Source organism: Rattus norvegicus, chromosome 10 (assembly GCF_036323735.1).
Source record: "Rattus norvegicus strain BN/NHsdMcwi chromosome 10, GRCr8, whole genome shotgun sequence".
NCBI lineage: Eukaryota > Metazoa > Chordata > Mammalia > Rodentia > Muridae > Rattus > Rattus norvegicus.
The window spans coordinates 84,337,375-84,360,074 of record NC_086028.1 but is presented as its reverse complement, the minus strand read 5'-3'; the positions used below and the strand labels follow the sequence as shown (position 1 = coordinate 84,360,074).

Sequence of the window (22,700 nt, the reverse complement as noted above, 5' to 3'; positions counted from 1 at the left end):
TTCTAGACCTATATAAGCAAACTGACATCATCTCACTATTTGTTGACTTGCGCTTGAAAAGTGAGAAGCAAGTCCAACACCAAACGTACAATTTCAAGGTAATACATTCCAAGTGCCTTCTTAACATTAATCTATCTACACATCGTAGGGAGTAAAATTATGTCCCTTTAATTTGAAAATCTTTTATGGCCAAGCACTAGGGTTTCGGAGCCAGGGAAGACAGTTATTGGAGAGGCAAGCTGAGCATTTAATGAAAAATGTTAATTAGAGCAGTAATTTGCATGCTCTAAGGTTAATAACCCTTGGGTTCTTTTAAAGACCAGAACCCAAATCTAGGTAATGGTGAAGTTTATGGGATTTTGTTGTTTGTTTGTTTTTTGTTGCTTTCTCTTTTTTTGAGACTTTTCCCTTTTTTTGTAGCTCTGGCTGTCCTAGAACTACATAGAATAGGCTGGCCTCAAACTCAGAGATCTGTCTGGGTCTGCTTCTCAAGTGCTGGGATTAAAAGAATGCATCATACCTAGCTATAAAACATATCTTTTATCCTCCGATACCAAATAAAATAGACATAAAGCTAGGAATAGGAGAGCAACAGGACAACCATCAGTTAACTTATTTCAAATAGCTGGTAAGAGCTAATGAGTCTTTTTTTTTTTTTTTTTTTTTTTTTGGGAGCTGGGGACCGAACCCAGGGCCTTGTGCTTCCTAGGCAAGCGCTCTACCACTGAGCTAAATCCCTAACCCCAGAGCTAATGAGTCTTAAGTGTATAGGGCTGAGTTTGGTATTTTACCTCTATCACCTTAATGAGCACCCTAGGCAGTTTTTATAACTAGATGGAAGAGCTGATATTTGCATTTTAAAGTCTGACAGAAAACTAAACTCTTGACTACTTAATTATGGAGGAGGATTAAAAAGAGTTGGGTTGTAAACAGGTCAAGATGGTGAAGGGGTACATTTTTGTCCAGGTTTTCTAGCAGCCAAGAACTCCAGAAGAAAACAAGCTACAATAGACAGAGGAGAGGATGCTGGTTCTGCCAGGACAATGGAACCTGAGACCACCTCTAAGGCTCACATCTTTGTAACCTGAGGACCTAAAACCTGCCCACACTGTCTGAAATAGCAATATATGCCAGGTCAGGTTAGGAGATGGTGGCACCTGAGTCACAGGGGAGGGAGCAGGGAAGTTGTGTTTAGTGTGCATATTGCAACCTAAGAAAGCATGCACTCAGGGTTGGGGATTTAGTGGTAGAGCGTTTGCCTAGCAAGCGCAAGGCCCTGGGTTCGGTTCCCAGCTCCAAAAAAAAAAGAAAAAAGAAAAAAAAAAAGCATGCACTCGGTTGTTTGTTTGTTTGTTTAAAGGCATCAGCTCAAGAGAAGCTTGCAAGAGTAAATGATGGCTAGCAGGCAGAAGGTCAGGACTGACCTGTAAAAGGTTACCTGCTGGAGGCTTCTCATCCAGTGACCTCACACACACAGCAGTTCATCTCTGTACCTTTGGACCCAGGTTCCTGGCTGGAATGTGTTACTGTCTCTTCCTGGTCAGCCCCTATTAAAGTCTTTCGATAGCCTGCATAGCTTCTTCTTGGTGACTATGATCTACTAGAGTATAGGCTTTGAAGGCAAACCCATTTTCGTGTGTAGATTCATAAAGTTCATGACAAGTGCTTGCCAGATTAAAGGATGAAAAGGACGTTCTGTCAGGTTCATGTCCACTGTTTGCAGGAATTTTTATGGTTGTAAAGCACATATAGAGTCCTCTAAATCTCTAAGCCATAAACACAGAAGAATAAATTTAACTGTGTAAAAACATCAGTCTGGGCATCTGTGGTGTTAAAAGCAAAACCCTTCTTGGAATTCTTCTCTGGTGTGGTCAGGATCCTGAGGATACAGAGTATTGAGAAGCAAGAGGAAGGCAGCATCATGGTCTAGTTGAGGTGTAGTTCACGGTCGAGGCCAGGAAATACTTAAGAGGCACGTACACATAGCTGTGCCTGCGCAACCATCACTGAGCAAGCTGGTCCTCTTATCACTTAACTCACACAGGGTCACGGGGCAGGAATCAAGTCACACTGGAAAGACCTGTTTCTGAGCATGTACAAAGGTACTCCGAATGGACCAACTATACTATCTGAGTGAGAGAATTTACCAGGCTACACGTTGAGGGTCACTTAAGCAAGTGCCATGGGCAGGCTATTAAGTCAGAAAGAACAATAAAATCAATAAATAGTTTATTATTATTCATATTAATAACATAATGGGTCAAATAATCAAGAATTCAGCCACTCTGGTAGTAACCCTTCCCCGGCAGGATTTTCTAATCTAGATCCCCCGAGAGCATTCCACGCACACATGCACGCACACCCATTATATCTGCCTAGATTCCATGAGAGCGATACAGAGACAGACAGACAGACAGACAGACAGACAGACAGACAGACACACCCACTATAAACCCAGAGGGAAGTAACTGGCCGGTCTGCTATCAGTGAAAGTTCAAGTCACATTCAGTGGACTCTGCTGTAGTTACTGTCAGTGGCAAACACAGAGACAAAGAGGCCTGGTTGAATTTTCACACCTAAAGTCAAAGCTCAAGAAAACCAGCTAAGATTTCTGTTGAAAAGGCAATGAAGATGTGGCGGTGCACACCTCTGCGCCCATCACCAGAAGAAGCAAGAGGATCTCTTTGAGTTCATGGCTACTAGCCGGGTCTACAGAGTGAGTTCCAAGTCATCCAGGACTACCTAGGGAAACCCTGTCTTGGAAAACAAAGAGAAATAGACAGCACCCACATACAAATGGATTCACAAGAGGAGGGCCCTGCCTCCACCTTTTCTTCCACTGACTGCGTGAGAATCAGCCTCAAAGCACAGGCACGGGAAGATAGAATTGAAGGGGTCACAAGGAACAGAACCCATGGAAGGCAATGCGGACTTAAGCAGCAAATACAAAACAGAATCACTGGTCAGCCAGGCCAAAATGGTGGTTTTTAAAACACACAGGCATGGGGCTGGAGAGATGGCTCAGCGGTTAAGAGCCCCGACTGCTCTTCCAGAGGTCCTGAGTTCAATTCCCAGCAGCCACATGGTGGCTCACAACCATCTGTAAAGAGATCCGATGCCCTCTTCTGGTGTATCTGAAGACAGCTACAGTGTACTTATATATAATAAATGAATAAATCTAAAAAAAAAAAAAAAAAACACACACAGGCAGAGGCCTGCAGAAAGCTTCGGGTGCTCCTGCCGCACACACCCACACGAGCCTGAAATCAAACCGCCACGCCTGCCCAGAAGAGGAGGCAGTGGGTTTCCTCCTCTCTCCGTGCCGTCCCTTGAAACAGTACTGCTCATGACAAAAATACACAGAGCTTTCTTTTTTGCTTTTAAGGTTTAATTAAACCGCACAGAAAGAACCGTACCAGGGAATCCAACCTGAGACCAGATAATACATTTTATGCCAGGGGTGGGGGGATGCAGGGATCCGTGCCATCGAGGAGCGGCTCTGTAACCCCAACAAAAACTCCAGAATAAATCACACAATAAATTATTTTTCAAGGAAACTGACACACATGCAGATGGACACACACGCGGGCACGCACATGCACACACAGCACTCTGGTCTCTCACTCAGTGTTGACTGTTAACTTCCAGGCTGGAAACTGTGGGGAAGGAGACGGGTTAGACATGAAAAAGGGGGGTGCGCTGAGCCCCTCGGCCACCAGGCGAGTAAGGCGGAAGACAATCAGAGAAGGAACCCACCAAGCTTTAAGGAATGAGCAGAAAGGAAACGGCGGTTATTAAGGAAGGTTTTAATCAATGGCGTCATAGAGGGGAGGAAGAAAGCACAGAGAGCTAACACAAGTAAAGGCACAATGAACGTGGGGTGGAGTGGAACCAGGCCCTTCCTTCAGTTAAATGGTTGCTGTTGGTTTTTTTTTTTTTTGTTTTGGTTTTGCCTGTGATTGAAGGTGGTTATCTTTTTTTTTTTTCCATTTTGTTTTCAAGAAATGATTCTTGAAGGCAGAGTTATAATGGCCTCCTTTCTTCCCTCTCATTCCCTAAATTTGGGTGGTTTAACAGAGTTCCCCAGACCACATAGCTAGAGACTGAGAGTCACAGGGAAAGAAAGCTCACACTGGAATGTGAGGAATCTGGATTTCCGGCTGATGGCAGGTTGGGTTTCCAGAAGGACAGTGCAGTCGCGCTATCAAAGGGCTTCTCAGGCCCTACACTCCACCCCCAGAGCCTCAGAGAACGAAGGACCCTGGAGTCACATTTCTCCCACACTCCAGAAGCATTCAGCCTACAGATTATTTTCAAGTGATCAGGAGAATTAAAACATACCCCAACCCTGAGTTGCTCTGCAGCAAATCTATTTACAGTTCTCCCCGCCCCTCACCTCTCCCAGGAGGTGAGTCCGGGTTTCAAGCTGGGAAGCCATAGGGTGAGGGAATTCCCCTCAACCGCCAGTGACTAGTTTCTTTGCCTCTGCTAGGGAAGGGGGCAGGGATAAATTCCTGGTGATGACCGCCTCACGTCCTGAGCTGGGATAGCCAGAGAGGCTCACACTGTGGCCCAGGCTGTGAAAAGGGCAGGGTTCTGCAGCTGCAGCACATCCCAGGAGAGAGGACACCACACCTGGAACTTGAAGTACTTTGGTCCAGGTTTGGGGACTGGAGAAGGGGAAGAGGAGCATCTAGTTCATCTGAACATCAGACCACTGCCTGGCTTCGGGCAGGGCAGGAAGAAATAGCTATCAAGTGCTTCCCATTAGGGAAAAATACCATGGAAGCTGCTGACATAGCTTCTGGCTGCTTAGCTGAGTAATGTCTCTCCCCTTTGGGAGGGCACGGGGAGTTAAAGGGACTAAGCAGTAACCTCAACGTGAGACCACCCAATCTTCCACTGAAGAGACGACATTCCCATGAGGACATAACGGCTTCAAAGGGCACGTTTTCAGTGTTCTCACAGCCCACCCGCCTTAAACCTGTGTTACAAGTTTTGCACAACATACAAAACAGACCAACAATTTGAGGATCACGTTCCCATCTTCAATAGCAAATATACACGATAATAAATTTGTTATTAACAGCAGGACCAAATGATGAATAAGGCAAAGACATTTAAGTTAGGTGTGTCACCAACACGCTCAAGTGGAGGAGCGAGCTCACTTGGGTCTAGACCCAGGCCTTGTTTTGGTGGTTGTGGCACCAAAGAGAATGAGAATAAAATCAATGCCCACATGACACAGTGGGATCTGGGAAACAGAAAGGGCGCAGGTCAAGTCGAGGAGGATACATCAGCCCGAGCAAAAGGCTGGGCTTTGGCTTTATTTGTGAGTAGGGTGTGTGTGTGTGTGTGTGTGTGTGTGTGTGTGTGTGTGTGTGTGTGTGTATACATATATACGCACACATATATTTTTAATGTTCTCTGTTTCAGTAAGGGAAAATTTTCACACTTTGATAACATTGTATAAAAGGCATCAGCTCCCATTTCAACAACAAATGGGAGGACTTCACAGTCAAGTTCAACATTTAGCATCTACCCTGGAGCTCTCCCAGTGTTAGCTCTTCTCCCTCTTAGCTCTGTTCACTTCAGGATGCTGGGAGCGGAACGGCTAACAGATTTGAGAAGGATAAATAGTGAACAATTAAAAATCTGGTGAGATCGAACCACTGCCTGTCCCAAGAGTCCAAGTGGTCCAGGAGCTGGCAATGGGTAACAATAAATAAATAAACCAAGTTAGGCCCACCTTCACCGGTCCCAGAAGATCTGGGTTTGACCTGGCGTAACGCACAGATCCTATGATCCACTAGATCAGAAAGGTCCCTATGAGCCAGGTGTGGTGGCACACACCTTTGGTCCCAGCACCTGGGAGGTGGAGGCAGACACAGAGGCAGTGGATCTCTGAGTGTGAGGCCAGCCTGGTCTGGAGAGTGAGTTCCAGGACAGCCAGGAATGAACAGAGAAACCCTGTCTCAGGAAAAGAGAGAGAGAGAGAGAGAGAGAGAGAGAGAGAGAGAGAGAGAGAGAGAGAGAGAGAGAGAAAGAGGAGTAAAAATAAAAATAAGAAGGAAAAAAAGAAAGGTCCCTAGGACAGTTTAACCCTGTGGTGTATTTGGAAGTTTTTCACCTGCTTCCCCTACCCAACTCAAAGAACAGTCGGATCTCCTTATTGTCATGCAAGATTTGAGCAGCGTGTGCCTAGGTCAAGGACCAGAGGAAACCAACTTGTCTGAGTGTGGAATTCAGGTGCCCCACACTGCTGGAGAAGACACTCCCTGGCCAACAGACAAGCCTCAGTTGGACCATTCGCTTCCTGTGCTGTTTGCCTAACCTGGAAGACAAGCACACGGTGTACTGCTGGCCGCCAGGGAAGAGCAGGCTCCTGGACTACGTCTCTGTGCTTCTTGGTTTAAAGGACTCAGCATATCCCCCTGAAGCTCCCTTTTCTCCTCTGTGGCCTTAAACCCTGCAGTCGCAGGAAGGTATGGGTGGCAGAGAAAGCAGGAAGAGCCTGCTTCATATAAGCCGGCTGTCAAGATCTTACTGACCCTGAAGAACCAGACACTCCCTAGAACTGAGTGCTTCCTGCTTCCCTTCTCAGTCTCCCTGGAGCATTCCCAAAGGCTGAAGGGCTCAGGCTGTGACCACTTCAGGGTTAATCAGGAGGCTGTGGTTAAGGCCCTATCTTTTCATGTCTTATGAGAGAGCTCAGACAGCTCTGGCCCTCAGCTGCACAAGAGCGGACTAGCTCTGAGATGATCCTCAGCGTACTTCATGCCCTTTTACTGTTCGGTTAACTGATTAGTACTTAGTGTGTATGTACAACTCATCTCTTGGGATGGGGGAAGAGGGATGAGAACAAAACCAAACACTCTTAAAAATGAAGAAGACCCATTTCCTTGTCCTTTCCGTAACCCGACCTTTAAAACAGATCACTTCTCTGCAAACCCCTTCCCGCATCACGGGATACCCTTTCCCAGAAGTCCTGGCCACACCAACCTCCTAAACTATGGAGTATAACGGCACACAGCACACTTCGCCCTCGGTGAATGACAGAGACAGGGTCACGTTTTCTACCCTGCCCCTGGGAGTCCATTCACCTTAACAAGGCACCTTTCTCTGGAAGAAAGCAGGAGGCGTGAAAGCTTTCTGCTCCTCTGGCTAGCAGGCTTGCTGGAAGAAGGTGGACATGGGCGTGAGGCCCCGTGGCCAATAGAAAGAGTCCAATCACCAAGTCCAGAGAGGAGATGCATAGATGGCGCTGGGCTGGGAGGGTGCTCAGAGTCTAGGGTTGGTTGCACTGGAGAAACACTGTAGGAGCTCTCATGCAGGTGTTAGGGGTTGGGGACCATCTGAGAAGAGGAGGTTCATCCTTTTCCTGAGGAGCAGGACCACGCCAGGCTTCACCTGAGAATGGGCGGCAGAGGTGGGGCTCCACGGGCAGCTGGAGGAGAAAAAACAAAAATAAACATATTCAGCACACACTCCAGACAGGACAGCTTCTTTATAAAAAGATTGTGTTTTTAATCTCTTTGACTGTTTATACATCTATCTGTACACCAGGAAAGGGCATCTCATCCCATGAGACTACAGATATTCATGTGTGTGATGGGAACTGAACTCAGGACCTTTGGAAGAAGAGTTAGTGTTCCCAACTGCTGAGCCGTCTCTCCAGCCCCCAAGCAGGCTCTTTAAGTCAATCTTTAAACTCGGGAGACTCGGGCTGGAGAGAGGGCTTGGTAGGCAGTGCTTGCAGCCAAGCCTGCTGACCTAGATCTAACCCAGGATTCACTGGTGGGAGGAGAGAACACCCAGTGACATCTACACGTGTGGAAGTACAAGCGACCTCAGAGAACACACAAGCCCTGCTGCATACAACCATGGACGCTTTCTTCTCTGCCTCGCACCTCGGTTTGTTTTGCTGGGGTACACTCTTTGAAGATGCCTGTACTCTTCTGGAGCGGGGAAGTCCTCCACCGGATGGAAGGAGTACTTGGACTCAAAGTCATCTGTGAAAAGGACAGTCATTAGTCACCCTCCCGCAGACTTTTGACTTCTTAGGACCCTCCCTAGTTACTAATGTCCTGCGAGTTCTGCTACATCGAGAGCCTGCCCTATCCACCAAAGCAGACCCCACACCAGCCAAAGCGTCGCCCTGGTGCATCTCACTACAGTGGATGTCCAAAGAGCCCTCATCTGGGAGTGGGGAGGTGGGACAGTCAGTGGTGCTGTCATGCAGGGGTAAGGACTCAGTTTGGATCCAGAGCACCAGACTGGGTATGGTGACCGGAGCCCATAATCCAGGATGTGGAGGCAGAGAAGAGAAGGTCACCAGGGCTGGCTGGCCAGTGACAGGCCAAGTGTGGATTCACAGGTTCAGTGAGAGGATTTGTCCCAGAAAAGTATGGTGCGGAGAGAATGATCAAGGAAGTTACCTAACGGTGGCTTCTGGCCCCAAACACCCATACATATACACATGCACACATATACATGTGCACACATGTACACACAGAGAAAAAATTTATTCATTCTTTAAAAATTGTGTGTGTTGAGTGTTTTGCCTACATGTAAGTCTGTGCATCGTGTACACACAGTGTCTGTCCACAGAGGCCAGAGGAGAGCATCAGATTTCTGAGACAGGCGTTCCAGACTGTTGTGAGGCCGTGTGGGTTCTGGAAATTGAACCTGGGTCCTCTATAAACAGTCAATACTCTGCAAAACTGAGCTTCCTCTACAGTCCCTTTACTTACGTGCTGGATGGTTTTATGTCAACTTGATACAAGCTACAGTTATCTGAAAGGAGGGAGCCTCAGTTGAGAAAATGCCTCCATAAAATCAGCCTGTAGGGCGGTTCATTTTCTTAGTGACTGATGGCAAAGGGCCCAGCCCATTGTGGGTGAGGCCATCCCTGGGCTGGTGATCCTGGGTTCTATAAAAAAAAATGAGGCTGAGCAAAGCACAGGGCGCGAGCCAGTAAGCACCACCTCTTCATGGGCTTTGCATCAGCTCCTACCTCCAGGTTCCTGCCCTGTTTTGAGTTCCCGTCCTGACTTCCTTCAATGATTAATAGCGATTTGGAAAAGCGATCCAAATACTCCCTTTCTCCCCAGATTGTTTTTCGGTCATGGTGTTTCTTAACAGCAGCAGTAACCCCAACAATTTATTATTGTTGTTGTTTGTTTGTCTTAAAGATAGGGTCTCACTCTGTAGACCTGGCTAGTCTGAACCTGTGCAGACCAGGCTGGCCTCAAAACTGGAGAGCTCAGCTTGCCTCTGCCTCCCGAGTGCTGGGATAAAGGTGTGCGCCACCATGACCAGACCTAGCACCAGCCCTTTTAAAACTCCTAAGTGAAAGGCGTTTTAAGCTTATCCTTCACTTCTCTCCAGACACCATCGAAAAGGAGCTAACGTGTGCATGTGCATGCTGGCAGAAAGAAGTGTCACTTCGTTCTAGAAACATCTGGGCTGAAAAGATGTTATGGGAAATGAACTGAACTAAATTTACAATTAAAGTAACTTCAAATGGGAATATGTGTCTCTAGCTGGTGAGTTTCTACCACAAAGTTTTCCTTCAGCCAAGGTTACTCTATACTGCTCTGCAATACATTTCACACAGCCTTGTCCTGCTCCACCCCTACATTCTAGGAGCCTTCACAAGATTCAAAAGTCCTATGGATACAGCTTGTTCAAACTGTAAGAGCTCCAGGGCTGGAGAGATAGATGGCTCAGTGGTTAAGAGCACTGACTGCTCTTCCAGAAGCCCTGAGTTCAACTCCCAGCAACCACATGGTGGCTCACAACCATCTGTAGTGGGATCTGATGCCCTCTTCTGGTGTGTCTGAAGACAGCTACAGTGTACTCATATAAAATAAATAAATAGGGGTTGGGGATTTAGCTCAGTGGTAGAGCGCTTGCCTAGCAAGCACAAGGCCCTGGGTTTGGTCCCCAGCTCCGAAAAAAAGAAAAAAGAAAAAAAAAAAATCTTAAAAAAAAAAAAAAAGAGTTCCTTCTCCGCTTCAAAGCTTCCAGTTTGTTTGTTTAGATTGGTTCTTGCTATGATTGCAGGCTAGTTGTGAAATCTAGGATTCTCCTGACTCGGCTAACCCCGTGTGTTGGTATTATAGACATGTGCACCATGCCCTACTACATTTTAAAGATTTCTGCAATGTGGATGTATGTTCAAAGCCAAACCCTGGTATATCTGTTAAAAACAGTCTAGAATGTGCTGGCGGGTAGCAATGGAGGAACCCACTCAAGAACATCCAGTATGGGGCTGGGGATTTAGCTCAGTGGTAGAGCGCTTACCTAGGAAGCGCAAGGCCCTGGGTTCGGTCCCCAGCTCCGAAAAAAAAGAATCAAAAAAAAAAAAAAAAAAAAAAAAAAAGAACGTCCAGTATGGGGAGTCACAGGAAACTTCACGGTCTGTTCTAAAAGTCTTCAACAGAGCCTGATAACCCCTCTGCACATCTTCTCTTGTGGTCTCATTCCAGACAGTGAAGTGCTGAACTCATGAGGTGACCTCTCTACTTAAGTAGAGTCCTCAACAGTCATAACTTGGAAAGGTGACCCGATTCGCTAGTGTCTAGTCATTTCCTGGTTCTGTACATAGGAAAAGTGAAGTCCAAAGAGATGAAATGACTTCCTCCAAAAACTCAGGACTGGCTGCTTTTTCTTCTATTTTGTTTTTGTAGTGCTGGGGCTCGAACTGAGGCCTCGGCAAGCAAGGCGCAGTTAGCTTTCTGTGCTTCTCTGTAGTGCGAGGGATTGAACCCAGGACCTTACACACAGTAGGGTAGTGCTGTACCATGGAGCTTCCTCCTGAGCCTCTTGAGTTTAAATAACCAGTATCCCCTCTTGGATAGATAACTCTAGGACATATATGAACCAGACCTGAGAGTGAGGACCTGAGAGTAGCTTTCGAATGAATTAGCATGACCCCTGATGACTTGACTTCAATCTGTTCATGTAAGGAAAAGGACATCAACAGAAAGTGAGGAGAGGACCTGTTGTGCCTGAAGGGTACTGCTCTGGGCATTCTCCATCTCCTCCGGCAACCTGGAGGCACAGGAATCAGCGAAGTCACCACCAGAACTAGCAGACAAAATCACTAACTACTTACCCAGGAAGGAGCGGACAGTGGTGATGGAGTCTCTGTGGCCATTCCTCAAGGGTGGTGGTGGAGGAGGGGGCGGCCCAGCTGGTGTCCTTGAGGGTGGAGGTGGAGGCTTCCCTCTGCTTGGGGGTTCTGACCCATGCATCCGGTAAGGTGGTGGGGGAGGAGGGGCATCCCTGGCACCATTTCGGATCATGGGCGGTGGGGGTGGAGGGGCTGCAATTAAAATCCAAAACGGTTAGGCTTGGGCTGGAGCTGGCCAAGGAAGAAAAGGTCTGAGAGACAGGAGCTAAGATAAGAAAGCAGTCTGGGGGCATTAGTGAAGGAGCGGGTGTGAGAAATGCCCAATGACGCAGACAGATGCGCAGCAATGTTGCGATGATTAAATCTAAAATAAATCTATCATTATACACTGACTATAAAAACATACAATGCCAGGCAGTGAGTGGAGGTGCGTGCCTTTACAGCACTGGGGAGGCAGAGGCAGGTGGATCTATGACTTCAAGGCCAGCCTGGTCTACAGAGAGTTCCAGGACAGCCAGGGCTACACAGAGAAACCCTGTCTCAAAGAACAAAACAAGCAAAAAATCATAGAAAATAAGAGAGAGATTCAGGCTCTAAGAGGAGCCTTGAGTGGCAAGGTAAGTCTCCAGTTACCTTCGCATCCAGAGCTGCGGCTGCCCACCTCATCTGTTTGTTTAGTTTTGGTCTATTGGGGTTTTATTATGGTTTTTGCATTTTTAAGACGGATCTCTTCTTTGTTTCTTTCTTTTTTATCCCCTGAGACAGGGTTTTTCTGTGTAATCCTGGCTGTCCTGGAACTCTGTAAACCAGGCTGGTCTTGAACTCAAGAATCTCCTATCTCTTGTCTCTGCCACCAGGGTGCTGGGGTTAAAGGCTCGCACCACCATGACCCAGCAATAGATCTTATCTTTGTCTAGGCTTGACTCAGACTTGCTACGCAGCCCAGGCTGGTCTGGAACTTGCTACTTCCTGCTCCACCTCCACAGAAACAAATATGTATCATCATGTGATACTGTCCTAATGTAACTTAATAGAGTAAGTCCATGAACCAACCGCTTAGACAACCCTCTCTGTACAGCAAGTTGATCATTATCAGTGCGCTCATTTCATACCCTCCTCCTAGCTTATAAACAAAAAACAAACTCAAGAAAACCAAGAGGTTTGCCCCATGTCACACAACAATATAGACACCATTCAGAAGACTGTGGGCGTCTCAAGCACTGCTGCTCTGGCTCCTGATGGGGCAGCAGGCTTAAGCCTCTTCTTGGTTCACACTGCTCACAGCTAATGGACGGAATACGACTCCTAGGATGTGAAAAGCAGGAAGTGTGCAGACACTTGAACTGTCTCACCTGGACACACGTCACTTTTTCTCTGCTCTTATTAGAGAATGGGATTAGGAAGTTATGGGGTTTGCTCACTTTACGTTCTTTAAAAACTCTTAGGTTAAAAGCTTTAATTTTTTTATTTTATATTTTATGTGTATACATGCTTGCCTGCATATGTGTGTGTGTGAACTATGTGCATGCCTGGTGCCAGCAGAGGTCAGAACAGCGTTTTCCAGTTTCCCCCAGAACTGGAAATTACAGAGGATTATGAGCCGCTATGTGGGTTCAGGGAACTGAACCTGGGTCCTCAGGAAGAACACCCAGCACTCTTAACTACTGAGCCATCCATCTCTCTAGCTGTACCCCTACCCACTGGGTGCAGCTTTTTTTTTTAAACCTGAACTTCACAGAATCCTGAGCTACTTTATGCTATGCTATTCTAAGCAGGGAAACAGCACATCAGTGTATCAGGTTATTGTCTGGGGTACCCCCTAAAAGACTGCTGGGGAGAGCACACATCTATGTCATCCTAACCAGGCAACAGAGTAGCACAATGGCCTTTTCACTAACTCCCGTTTTGTTTTGTGAGACAGGGTTTCCCTGTGTAATGCCCTGGCTATCTTGGAACTCACTTTTAGACCAGGCCGGTCTCAAATTCAGAGCTCCTCCTGCCTCTCAAATGCTGGAAAACGACACTAGGCCTGGCCTATCTTTAATTTGTATTTAGTTTTCGTTATGCATGTGTGTGTGCCTACACATTTGTATATGCACTTTTTATGTACAGGTGCTCATGGAGGCCAGAAGGGGGCATCAGGTCCTCTGGAAGTGCAGTTCCAGGAGGCTGTGAGCTGTGTGATATGGGTGCTGGGAACCAAGTCCAGGCCCTCAGGGAGAGCAGCAAGTGCCCTGGCAGCCACTCTATGTGTGTGCACAGGCCTTCACTGAGGCTCCTATGCTGCTTTCTGAAATGGCTTTTTCTCATGTGGGTCACAGTCTCCCTATGTTGTCCAGGCTGGACTCAACTCCTGTGGCTCAAGCCAGCCTCCTGCTTCCACTTCCAACCTGGCTGAGACCCATTCCTTATTTCTTTTTTTTCCCCCATTCCTTATTTCTTTTTTCCCCGTCCCCATTCCTTATTTCTCAAGCCACTCCAATTTGCTTCTTCCTTCACCTACCACTCTGCACTGATGCTGCACAGAAGGGTCCCCGTCACTCGGACGGTCAGTTCTCAGGGTCCAACCGCCCTGCCTGCGCACTGTACACCGCACAGAGGACCACACCCTTCATCTTGGAGTTTTTCCATCACTCTACCAAGCTCATGACTTTTGCTTTGCCCTTTTTTTTTTTTTGGTTCTTTTTTTTTCGGAACTGGGGACCGAACCCAGGGCCTTGCGCTTCCTAGGTAAGCGCTCTACCACTGAGCTAAATCCCCAGCCCCTGCTTTGCCTTTTAATATTTAATATTTTATGTATACATGAGTGCTTTGCTTACATTGATTCCTGTACATCGTGTGTGCCTGATGCCCTCAGAGACCAGAAGAGGGCATCAGATCTCCTGAAACTGAAGTCACACACAATTGAGAGCCAGCCTGTGGTGCTAAGAAACTAACCCTGGTGCTCTGAAGAGTGGGTGCTCTTAACCATGGAGCCATCTCTCCAACCACCAAGCACACGGGTTTTTTGTTTTGTTTGTTTTTACTATTATTAATTAAAATGTATTTAGAACTATGTGTGCACACCTTTAATCCCATCATTCTGGAGGCAGAGGCAGGTGGATCTCTATGAGTTCCAGGCCAGCCAAGGACACACATAGAGACTTTGTCTCAAAACCAAAACAATCCCATTGGGTGTGGGACTGGCTCAGTTCAAGTCTTCACAAAACCCCACGCGCTGTTCTAGGGAGAACTAGCGCCCCACTTTCACTCCTACTATCCTTCCCTCACTTTATGGTGACCTCCCTGCTGTCCCAAGTGTTCCTACTTCAGGTCTTTTCACACTGGCATCTCATTCTAACTTCTCCCCCAGCTCAAAACATAGCATTATTTTAGGTATGTACTAGGCTGTCCACAAGTTCTTCTTTCTCTTTTCCCTAACCATCACCAGCACATAAAAAGGCATCCACTAAAACACTTGAGTTCTTACTCTCCCCAGTCACGGCAGAGACATTCTGAGAGCAAGCAAAAGGATTCAGGGCTTCCAAGCACTCACCTGCTCCCCTGCTGGGAGGGTCTCGGGCTGGGGGAGGTGGCCTGTTACTCAGCAAAGAGGGGGTGGCTGAGGTGGGCGGGGGAGGTGCAAGGCCTCGGACAGGCCCTGGCGTTTTCCTATGCAAAGAATTGTGTCTCTGTGGCAGCTCGGGGGCTGACTCATTGGTGGGGCTTGAGGGCCCATTGGGGACCCCAGGAGGCTGGCGGTAAGGCGGTGGGGGAGGAGCCAGAGACTGGCCACTGGGTCCTGTTCTGACGTTCACAGGGGAAGGAGGCGGCTTTACAGGGGGTGGAGCAGGATGTCCTTCTCGACCCGGGTGCACCCTCTGCCCAGGTGTTGGAGGCAACGGCTTCTCCCTGTTGTAGGCTTGGGCTTTGTTGCTGTGCAGAGGAAGAGGGGTAGGGGGCGCGTTGGCACGCCGGCCTGGAGGGGGCGGGGGAGGTGCAGAGGAGCTGTGCTTCATTCCGGTGCCACTGGTGGTGTTAGGCCGAGAGAGGTCCGGTAAAGAGGGTCTCTGCATCCGGGGCAGTTCTGGGAGGGAGGCTCGGCTGCTGTCGCTATCATCGTGAGGTCGCCCACTAGCTGCAGACACCGGAGGCCTTGGAGCAGCAGCTCGAGAACTGGGTACCTGAAGAGCCGGCTTACCAGCTGGGGTCTCTGCAAACACAGCAGACAACACTGTGTGAAGAGGCAGAGCCTGTCAGTCGGGTCCCTAGCTGACCCAGCCTCCTCAGTGTTTGCTTTCCTGTGGCCCTGGGATCTAACCCAGAGCTAAGCAAGGCCCCCCACTTGCTGAGCTATTACCTCTAGCCTGAACTCTTGAGTTCTAGTCCGTATAAACAGATTGGGAACCTGTAATAGACACTGCTGACATAAGCTTGAGCACATTTAAATTGAATTACATGTATTTATTTTACCCTTTTTGGGGGGCAGGGCGTAGTTCTGTGTAGCCCTGGCTCCTGGAACTCTCTGTAGACCAGGCTGGCCTCAAAGTCAGAGATCTGCCCACCTCTGCCTCCCGAGTTCTAGGATTAAAGGTGCGTACTACCAGGCCAGACTGACTTGTCTTTCTGTTCCTTATTTCACGTGACAGAGGTCCTTTGAGTCTATCTGTGTTTTCACAAAACATTAATTTCTTTCTTTTTTTTTTTTAAAGATTTATTCATTTATTATATATAAGTACACTGTAGCTGTCTTCAGATACACCAGAAGAGGGCATCAGATCTCTTTACAGATGGTTGTGAACCACCATGTGGTTGCTGGGAATTGAACTCAGGACCTCTGGAAGAGCATTAATTTCTTTCTTAAGGGCCAAATAATAAGTCTATTCTCTGTGTATATACCTCTGTGTGTGTGTGTAAATATTCTGAATGTATTTATGGGTTTAGAGACAGGTCTCGTGTAACTGAGGCTGTAGCCAAGGATGATCCTGAGTGTCTGAGACTGTCCTGCCTCTCGCTCCCCAGCACTGGGATTACACCTAGCCTGGCCTCTGCAGGTCTCCACATACACTAGGCAAGCCTTCACCTCACTGAGCTACAACTCAGCACTGAAATCTGCTTTGTTTCTCTAAGCCTGCTCTCACTCTTGGGTTCAGGCTGCCCTCAAACTTGGGATTCTCCTGCCTCAGCCTCCCAAGGAGGACTGTAGTCATGCACCACACCACCAGCTCCCCTTTTCCTTACCCAAGTTAAACACATTTTAATTTACCCCTCAGCTTTGCTTTCCTGTGGAACTACTCTCATTTCTTCTTCCTCCTACCCTCAGCCCCAGGCCTCATCCTAAGGTACACTTGGAACAAGTCAAAACGTATAGTTGGGAGACCGTTTTCTGAGATACCTGGAGCATCCTTGGCTCCCACAGGGCGGAGCTTCGGCACACCTCCTTGAAAGAGACCTCCCTTGGGCTGTAAAGCAGCAGCTCCAGGGCCGTAGCCACCACCGCTCCCTTTGGGCTCTGGAAGACATAGGTAAGGGTTTTATGTCACATGCTCTGAGCTGGTGACCATCCCTCTATCGAGGTGTTCATTTACATGCGTACCAACCTTATCTTTGCCCTTCTATCAAGAAGCAGCAAAACAGTGCACAGTACAGCAAACACACAGACAACCCAAGACCATGTAGGCCTTAGAGCTGCACACCTCCACATGAGGATTATTAAGACAAACAAGCAAAATGAAAGGACAAAGGGACAAAGGGACCATCTTTAAGGAGCAAGAAAACAACTCAATTAAAGATATGCTCAGCAGAGCTCCCTGGGCTCTCTTTCCTGAACAGCTAGTGGCTCAGGGGGATGAAATGTGAGCAAACTCTCCTGCACCTGCAAGAATGGACATGAACAGCAATCAGAGAACCATCCTTGGTTTCAGCCAAGAAGCTTCCAGGAATGTGGTGGTCTCCGGAGGGAATAGCCAAGGATGTGCCCTGACAAACACTACTGCAGCAGGCGAGGGCTTTTATCTCCGAGTTAGGAAGAACTTCATGGTATTCAACTCTGCAACTGGAAGGAAAGTCAAGATACCCAGGACACCATTTTCCCACTCAAGAGACTACAATAAACAAGATGGACCAGAGATTTCTTCTAAGCCTGGCTCCTGACTCCACCCTAGGAAAAAAGCTCAGACTCACTCTCGATGACAGGAGCACTCCGATCATTAATGTTGGTCACCTTCTTCAGTTTGGTCCCTTTGCAGATGTCTTGTAAGAGGGCGCCTCGATTCCGCTGCTCATCCCTACTGAGTTTGGGCTGTTCTGTGTTTGCCTGGAGGAAGAAGAAATGTTGAGGTTACCCTGAAGAGCTCTTTCTATCACAAGCTTGGAATAAGTGACTTAGGCCAGTGCAGCACAGACACCTGTGCCGAGCAGCAGTACTGGTGTGTGTGGTGCGGCCACCCTTTTCGGCTCCCCGCTTCCAACTCACCACTTCTGAGAGGAGACCAAGACTAACCATGAGTGCGCATCTCGGACATGCTAACAGAGCACAATCACCAGCATAGGGTTTCTCTGAGCACCCACTATGCCTCAAATACTGTGCTAAGTACTACTCAGATGACCTCATCTGAAACCGGAGACACCCTGAGAAAGGCATGAGTACCACTATCCATACTGAAAGTGTGGATCAGAAGCTGAATAGTTTCCCACGGTGGTCATGCGATTAGTAATCGGTAAAAAGAATCCCCACCCCCATGGGGCTGGGGATTTAGCTCAGTGGTAGAGCGCTTACCTAGGAAGCGCAAGGCCCTGGGTTCGGTCCCCAGCTCCGGGAAAAAAAAGAACCAAAAAAAAAAGAATCCCCACCCCCACCCTGACTGCAGAATTGTATCCCAGCATGACCTGTCACCGCTCTACTACTCTGTCTTCTACACAATGTTTAAAGCAGATACTGGCAGCCCTACCCACACTGAGGAAATCATGGGAAGTTGAGGCTCATGGTTAGCATACTCTGAGTCAATTTCCCAAACTTTTTTTGGTTTCTGTTTTTTTTTTCTTTTCTTTTTTTTGGAGCTGGGGACCGAACCCAGGGCCTTGCGCTTGCTAGGCAAGCACTCTACCACTGAGCTAAATCCCCAACCCCTGGTTTTTGTTTTTTTAAAATGTATTTATTATTTATTTTGGCTTATCAAGACAGGGTTTCTCTGTGTAGCTCTGGTTGATCTGGAATACTCTCTGTGGACCAGGCTGGCCTTGATGTCAAGAGATTGCCCTGCCTCTGCCTCTGGACTGCTGGGATTAAGGGTGTGATAATTTTTTAAACTTTAAAATGTTATTAGTCATTACTGTGTGTGCCCCTCTGAACATGCAGAAGTCAGAGGACAGCTTTCTGGGGCTGGTTCTTCCCTTCCACTTTGGGTTCTGGAGTCTGAACTCGGGTCACCAGGCTTCTGCATCAACAACTGTCTACACCTGTCAAACCTGAGCGTAGTTCTACATGCTTGCACCGGCTGGTTTTGTCTGCCAACCTGACATGAGCTGGAGTCATAACAGAGAAAGGAGCCTCGCTTGAGGAAATGCCTCCAAGAGATGCAGCTGTAAGATATTGTCTCAATTAGTGATCAAGGGTGGGAGGGCCCATCGTGGGTAGGGCTGATAGTCCCAGGTTCTATAAGAAAGCAAGCTGAGCAAGCCAGTAAGCAGCATCCCTCCATGGCCTCTGCATCAGCTCCTGCCTCCAGGTTCCAGCCTTTGGTGATGAACAGCAATGTGGAAGTGTAAGCTGAATAAACCCTTTCCTCCCCAACTTGCTTTTTGGTCGTATTTTGTTCAGGAATAGAAACCCTGACTAAGATGATGTGATTGCCTCAGAGTTCCTGCCTCTTTCAACCCTCTTCATCTTTCTCTTACGTCACTTCCCCAAGTTCCATCCTCAGCCTCCATCTACATGTTAATGAACAAAGCCCATCATGGTTTGCACACTATGGGCAGACATATTCCTGTGTATATACGTGTGCACACATGCATACGGAGACCAGAGGTTGATGTCCTGTGTCTTCCTCAAATGCTCTCCACTTCATTTTGGTAATGTTTGTGCTGCATTCTAGTTCTGAGACCAGGTCTCATACACAGCTTTGGCTGGCCTGCACTCAGAGACCACTGACCTCTACCTCCTGCTGCACTCAGAGACCACTCACCTCTACCTCCTGCTGCACTCAGAGACCACTCACCTCTATCTCCTGCTGCACTCAGAGACCACTGACCTCTACCTCCTGCTGCACTCAGAGACCACTGACCTCTACCTCCTGCTGCACTCAGAGACCACTGACCTCTACCTCCTGCTGCACTCAGAGACCACTGACCTCTACCTCCTGCTGCACTCAGAGACCACTCACCTCTACCTCCTGCTGCACTCAGAGACCACTGACCTCTACCTCCTGCTGCACTCAGAGACCACTCACCTCTACCTCCTGCTGCACTCAGAGACCACTCACCTCTATCTCCTGCTGCACTCAGAGACCACTGACCTCTACCTCCTGCTGCACTCAGAGACCACTCACCTCTACTCCTGCTGCACTCAGAGACCACTGGCCTCTACCTCCTGCTGCACTCAGAGACCACTCACCTCTACCTCCTGCTGCACTCAGAGACCACTCACCTCTACTCCTGCTGCACTCAGAGACCACTCACCTCTACCTCCTGCTGCACTCAGAGACCACTCACCTCTACCTCCTGCTGCACTCAGAGACCACTCACCTCTACCTCCTGCTGCACTCAGAGACCACTCACCTCTATCTCCTGCTGCACTCAGCTTCCTTTTTCCTTAAACAGGAGTGCTAGAGTAAACTGAAGCCGTGCTGCTTGTGATGTGAGCACTTCACTGACTGGGGCCTGTCTCCACAACCCTCCCAGTTTTCCATCTCACCCTCATGTCTGACCTCAGCTTCACATGCACAGCAGCAGATACAATACATCCCCAAATGAATATCCTACATATACCTAAAATGTAACCCACACCGTTGTGGTTGGGGTGTGTGTGTGTGTGTCTGAGTGACCAAACTCAGACACTCTGCAGCCTAGGCAAATGTTCCACCACTGAGCTATAGCCCCAGTCCATCTGTTAAATCTTAACACCACTCATTAAATGCAGAGTTTTTTTTCAATTATTCCATTTGTGTCTCTGTGTGTGCACATACATGTGCACTCACATGCATGTGCTCATGTATGAAGGTCAAAGACAACTTTCATGAGTCAATTCTCTCCCTCTACCATGGGACCAGACTTAGGCTGCCACGCATTCTGAGCCATTCTACCAGCCTACACCCAGGTAGGGCTTTCCAAGCTCTTAATGAACCTTTCTGTAAATCATTAGAAATCAAAACCATTCTAAAACTGGGTACGATAGCACACACTGCAGATAACCTTAGCTGGCTGAGATATCAGGATCTGGAGTTCAAGTCCAGCCTGAGATACAAGTGTAACTATGCACAAAGGCTCACGGTTTCTAACACAACTAAAGCACAGGGAAAGCCTGGGCTCTACAGTACCTTAACATATAAAAACGTTTTACAAACTGGTGGTTTCAATATGCTTGGTCCAGGGAGTGGCACTGTTAGGAGGTGTGGCCCTGTTGGATTAGGTGTGGCGCTGTTGAAGGAGAAGGTGTGGCGCTGTGGGAGTAGGCTTTGAGAGAGTTCCTAGCTGCCTGAGGATGGCAGTCTCCTGCTGCCTTCATTCAGTTCTAGATGCAGAGCTCTCGGCTCCTTCTCCAGCATCGTGTCTACCTGGACACTGCCCTGCTTCCTGGCATGATGATAATGGAACCTGTAAGCCAGCCCCAGTTAAATGTCCCTATAAGAGTTGCCTTAGGCATGGTGTCTCTTCTCAGCAATGGAAGCCCTGACTAGGACACACACCGACAGTTAATAATCCAAGGACACGACCGTACTTCACAAAAGATTTCTTTTCTTTTTCTTTTTTTTCCGGAGCTGGGGACCGAACCCAGGGCCTGCAAGCGCTCTACCACTGAGCTAAACCCCCAACCCCTCACAAAAGAAATTAAACAGGAAGCAGATATTTAAAATTTTTCAGCAACAATTAAGATTAAAAAGAATGCAGGGTCTGAAGAAACGGCTCAGAGATTTAAGAACATTTGTTCCTTTTACAGAAGACCTGAGTTCAGTTCCCAACACCCACATCAGTCAACTGACAACCACTTGTAACTCCTGCTCCAAATCTGACATTCTACTATGGCCTCCTCAGAAGACACCAGGCATACAAGCTGTCAAAGGCAAGCAAAACCACTCATACGTATAATCTGTATGTTTTTTAATTTATTAAGAAAGCAGGCTAAGAGTCAATATAGTTTACCTATTAAGTTAGTATAGTTTACAACTGTTGACAACATGACATGTTCATGACAACAGGACCACCACTCAGTACTCTACAGTGCTTGGCACAGAGAGGAAAAGTGCAAAAACTGTTCAGATGAAAGCTGGGGATGGTCAAGGCTGAGGCAGGAGGACTAGTTACATTCAGGCCAGTTTGGGCTGCTCAGTCAGACCCTGTCTTAAGCCCAAACCAACAAAGGCTGAGCACGGTGGTGTACGCCTTTAATCCCAAAACTGGGGAGGCAAAGGCAGACAGATCTCTGAGTTCCAGGCCAGCCAGGTCTACACGGTGAGACCTGGCTCAAACAAAACAAAACAAAAACCCAAGGAGCTGAAGAGATGGATCAATGGTTGAGGGTACTGGCTGCTCTTCTATAGGACCTGGGTTCAATTCCCAGCACTCACATGACAGCTCATCATTGTCTGTACTCCAGTTCAGGACCTGACAGCCTCTTCTGGCTCCTAGGACACTAGGCATTCATATGGTTCACAGATACATGCAGGCAAATCACCCACACATAAAAGAAAACAATTTTAAAAACTGTACTGAACTGACTGGGCGCAGGAAAGATGAAATGTAGCAGAAAACTACCTCCTCAGGTCCTCATCCCTCTCTCAAGAACGCCAGAGAAAGGAGGCTAACCTATTCGCATTTTTGTTATGTTTTTGGTTGGTTGGTTTTGGTAACAAGATTTCGCTATGTAGCCCCTGGCTGTCCTGGGACTTGCTCAGTAGTCCAGGCTGGCCTTGAACTCAGGGATCCACTTGCCTCTCACTTCCAAATGCCGGGGATTAAAGGCGTGTGCCACCACCGCCCAACTGAGACTAACCTATTTATAAAATAGATAGTTATGGGGACTGCTCAGAAATGCAAACCCGTTGAGGCAGACAGGCTTGTTGTCTATCTACATTGCCTGCTATTAAATGTGTCTACAAATGCGACAGGAATCCAGGATGCAGCTGGGCAGATGCTCAGGGCTACAATCCACAAGGCAGAGAAAAGAGGATCACACTGCAAGTTACAGGCTAGTAAGCTCTAGGCCAGTCACATAGTAAGATCCTGTCTCAAAATCCGAGGAGAAAATTTTTAGTTAAAATTTAAATACACCGAAAAAAAGAAAAAGAAAAAAAATTTAAATACATATTAAAAGTATAGATGGTATTTAAAACAATTAGTAGATAGGGTTATTTTATGTCTGTAATCC

General features: G+C 47.7%; 1 protein-coding gene across 6 annotated transcripts in view; it reads right to left on the bottom strand.

The window, feature by feature from the left end:
• Window positions 1-2,212: 2,212 nt before the first annotated feature.
• Wipf2 (WAS/WASL interacting protein family, member 2) overlaps window positions 2,213-22,700 on the bottom strand; it is a 40,558-nt gene continuing 20,070 nt past the window's right edge. For 5 of the 6 annotated variants that reach the window (XM_063269425.1, XM_063269428.1, XM_006247353.5 and 2 more), the window contains 6 exons: window positions 17,303-17,435; window positions 16,515-16,631; window positions 14,676-15,332; window positions 11,123-11,332; window positions 7,911-8,012; window positions 2,213-7,447 (listed from right to left, as the gene is read on the bottom strand). In XM_063269425.1, the coding sequence (XP_063125495.1) occupies window positions 7,407-7,447; window positions 7,911-8,012; window positions 11,123-11,332; window positions 14,676-15,332; window positions 16,515-16,631; window positions 17,303-17,435 (1,260 nt within the window). In that variant the 3' untranslated portion in view covers window positions 2,213-7,406. The remainder of the gene's footprint in view (window positions 7,448-7,910; window positions 8,013-11,122; window positions 11,333-14,675; window positions 15,333-16,514; window positions 16,632-17,302; window positions 17,436-22,700) is intronic. The other variant, NM_001191825.1, reaches the window with a different exon arrangement.